Consider the following 3,418-nt stretch of genomic DNA (forward strand, 5'->3'; position numbering starts at 1 on the left):
TCTGCGCGATGGTCAACCCGTGCCCGTGGTGAAACGTTAGACAAATTCCGTTGCGATGACCTCAATTTTTATGAGATTTTGGAAAAGTGTGCTGTGCGACATCTATTAACGGCACTTTTTAAATATTTTGTGCATATGTTTTATTGCAGTTCTTGAATTTGTTTGTTTGAAGTTCAGTAATAATAATAAAATCTTTATCGTTGTGTATACCATCTTTTAACTTGCCCTTTAAAACAAACTGTTCGAAAGAATCGATTCGCGGAAATGAATCAAAGTTTGAGCGTGTGTGAACTACAACTCCCAGAATGCCCGAATCATTCTCTTTCCGTTTGTCCATGACTTCAAATGTCTCCGAGGGGAAATGTGGACACAGCTAAAGTTTACGTGATTTTTTTTTCTCTCTGTGGAGTTGCCATGGTTTCCGCAGTGTTGTCAATAGCACGATGGTATGTTTGTAATATTACCTTCTGAAAGTGCTGTTTTGCTATTCATCTTATATGTGTTTTTTTTTTTTTAATTTTCAGGATTGTTCTAGAATACATGCTAGCATGTGGGGTTGCGTCAATACATGTGAATAAAATAGTTTCGCGAACGCACCTTACAGAGAAATTAGTCAGATCATAGTTGTTTTTGCCAGAGTATGATACAGTTATTGTTACTACTTTAAATTTCAACCTCAAACAGTGAATATTTTTGTGGTCTAACTATGGTTACCATGGTAACTTTTAGTAAGGGGTTATTTTGTGGTATCGATGTCCATTGTTTAAAGTGACATTTATGTGATTCTTTTCAGTCTTTATTTATGTCTGTTATGATAAACTGAATTATTATTATTATCATATATTTTTTTTAAATATAATTTTTAATACAGTTGTTTTTACTACAAGTTGCATTAAATAATTAATTATTTATTGTTTAATTACCATGCTGGCTTATTCAAAGTCACAACAGTTTTATGATTGTAGCTAAATTAAAAGGTGCAATATGTAAGATTTTTGCAGTAAAATATCCATAAACCTCTAGGCCAATATATTTTGCTCACTTGAGTATTTACAATATCCCAAATGTTTGCAACTATTTGTAAATTGTGAGAAAACTGCAATTTTAACCAAGGCTCCGTGACATGTGAGGAGTTGCCTGTCAATTGCGTCATACCCGCGTTACCCTCGGTTTCCGGTTTTATTTTGCAAAAACCATGGAAGCACCAAAGACGCTTTAATACATTACATGTTTTAATAGGGAAGGGAACAACTGATTTGATATATTTATAGACAGACAAATAATTGTGGTTATATAGCTAAATACATTTAGTCTTATTGTTTAAATCTAATTTTCTTGATTTTTTTGCGAGTACCATGCTTTACCATGCCTCAGAGAAAAACACTATTTTGTCAAGTAGCTAACATAGCATAATCAGATGCAGCTTTATTTTTAGTAACAGTAATACAGAATTTTCTCCATCATACAATACGTTTTAAAATGAACTGCATGCCATTTATTAACACAAGCCATCCAGCATTTAATATGATATTCTAAAATCTATCTATCTTACTGCAGTGTGTAACAGTGTCTCACAGCAGCCGCTGAGCAAACGCACAGAGTAACATTATAACATAATTTTCAACACACTCAGTGTATCTAATATGATAAACAGAAGTGCATTACCTCATACTCATGACTGGAATAGCGGAAGCAGCGCTGGCGACTGTGGCATAATAAAAGTCCCGCTGCTCGTGAGGCGTGTTGCGCAATCACTCCAGCGGCCTCGTTCAGCTCCCACAACACTCGCTTCTGCTTTGCTTCATACTACAGTAACGTTAATAATCACATCCATGAACATGATTTCTTCCCGAGTCCTATCCCGATTGTTTCCACCGGCTGTGATGTGAAGACCACATGTCCCAAGATTCTGCACTCAAACTTGCCATCATCAAGCTGCGCCTTTGTTTTGAATAGGCCTCTAGCGGATATAAATCTTACATATTGCACCTTTAACTTACCATAGTAATGTTTTTGTAAGGAATTGTTTTTGATATCAGCATATATTTTCCAAAGTGACATTTCAGTCTTTGCATATGTCTTGTCTTGCATATATTTTTTTGTATTTCAGGCCTTGGGCAGAAAAAAGACATAGCATCCAAACTCAAAGGGTTTTATGACGTCGGGGGTCGAGTCAGCCTAATCTGGTCATCCTTGAGTGGAGCCTCAGTCAGGCCAATAGGATTAGAGAGTGAGGGAAGAGGCTTTACCTATTCTTGGAGTATGTGATGGCAGTCTTCTCATACTGAAGCACAGAGTTACATCTATCTTTCAATTCTGACTCAAAAACCCTTTCCTGTATGACTGGGAACATTATTTTTCTTTCCATTGGAGAAAGTGAGCCAAGCATGGAGCTAGGAAAAGCCAAACTTCTGAGAACAGGGTTAAACACCCTACACCAAGCCATTCACCCAGTGCACGGAATAGCCTGGACGGACGGTAAGCAGGTCTGTCTCACGTCCTTGTATTCTGTCGACGGTGAGCCCAAATTTGGCGACACCAATGTCATTGGACAATTCGAACATGTCTTGGGACTCTTCTGGGGGCCGTTGTGCTGCTCCGGGTCACCGGCATTGCTTGCCGTGCAGCATAAGAAGCACATCACGGTCTGGCAACTTCAGCTGAGCACTTTGGAGCAGAACAAACTCTTGTGCACGCAGACCTGCGAAATGAGCGAGCCGTTCCCATTGCTGTCCCAAGGATGTGTCTGGCATCCCAAAATGGACATCTTAGCTGTTTTGACCAAGCGAGACGCCTCGGTTTTGTTTTCCGTGCGGGTTGATAATCGTCGTGTGAAGGCTGACATCAAGGGCGGCGGACTGATCCATTGTGCCTGCTGGACTAAGGACGGAAACCGTCTGGTGGTTGCCATTGGTAGCGCATTGCACTCGTACATTTGGAACGACATCCAAAAGAGCCTGGTGGCATGTTCCTTCTGCCCTGTTTTTGATGTAGGTGGGTATATCTGTGCCATCGAGTCCACCGACGAGGCTCAAGTGGCTGTAGCAACTGAACTTCCGCTTGATAAAATTTGCGGGCTAAATGCGGGCATCGCCTTTGACCTGCCAAATGAGTCAGAGGTATTGACTTGTCGTCCTTCTCCCGTTTTGACAGTGGATGCAGACTATTATGTGGACTCTAGACGAAGATCATGTGATTCTGAACGCTTGGGACACGGCTCTTCATCCGGACCGATAGATCTAACACACATTCTCGCCAAACACAGGAAATCAGACCCGAGCCCTCTCATTCACTTGAGGCGGCGGGATCATTTGACGGGAAATGGTCAGGACTCGTCACATTTGATTCTAGTGACGTACGAACGCAAGGTCACCACTACAAGGAAGGTCAGCATCCCTGGCATCTTGGTTCCTGATAT

At 40.8% G+C, this 3,418-nt stretch overlaps 1 protein-coding gene across 2 annotated transcripts in view; it reads left to right on the forward strand.

Annotated features, from left to right (window-relative positions):
• The first annotated feature begins 347 nt into the window (after positions 1–347).
• The window catches only part of wdcp (WD repeat and coiled coil containing), a 7,930-nt gene continuing 4,859 nt past the window's right edge, over positions 348–3,418 (forward strand). The window contains exons 1-2 of one of the 2 annotated variants that reach the window (XM_067383215.1): positions 348–446; positions 2,111–3,418. The exon at positions 2,111–3,418 is cut by the window's right edge and continues 853 nt beyond it. In XM_067383215.1, the coding sequence (XP_067239316.1) occupies positions 2,340–3,418 (1,079 nt within the window). In that variant the 5' untranslated portion in view covers positions 348–446; positions 2,111–2,339. Of the gene's footprint in view, positions 447–2,090 lie in introns of those variants that run through there. The other variant, XM_067383216.1, reaches the window with a different exon arrangement.

This window comes from Chanodichthys erythropterus, chromosome 4 (genome assembly GCF_024489055.1).
Source record: "Chanodichthys erythropterus isolate Z2021 chromosome 4, ASM2448905v1, whole genome shotgun sequence".
NCBI lineage: Eukaryota > Metazoa > Chordata > Actinopteri > Cypriniformes > Xenocyprididae > Chanodichthys > Chanodichthys erythropterus.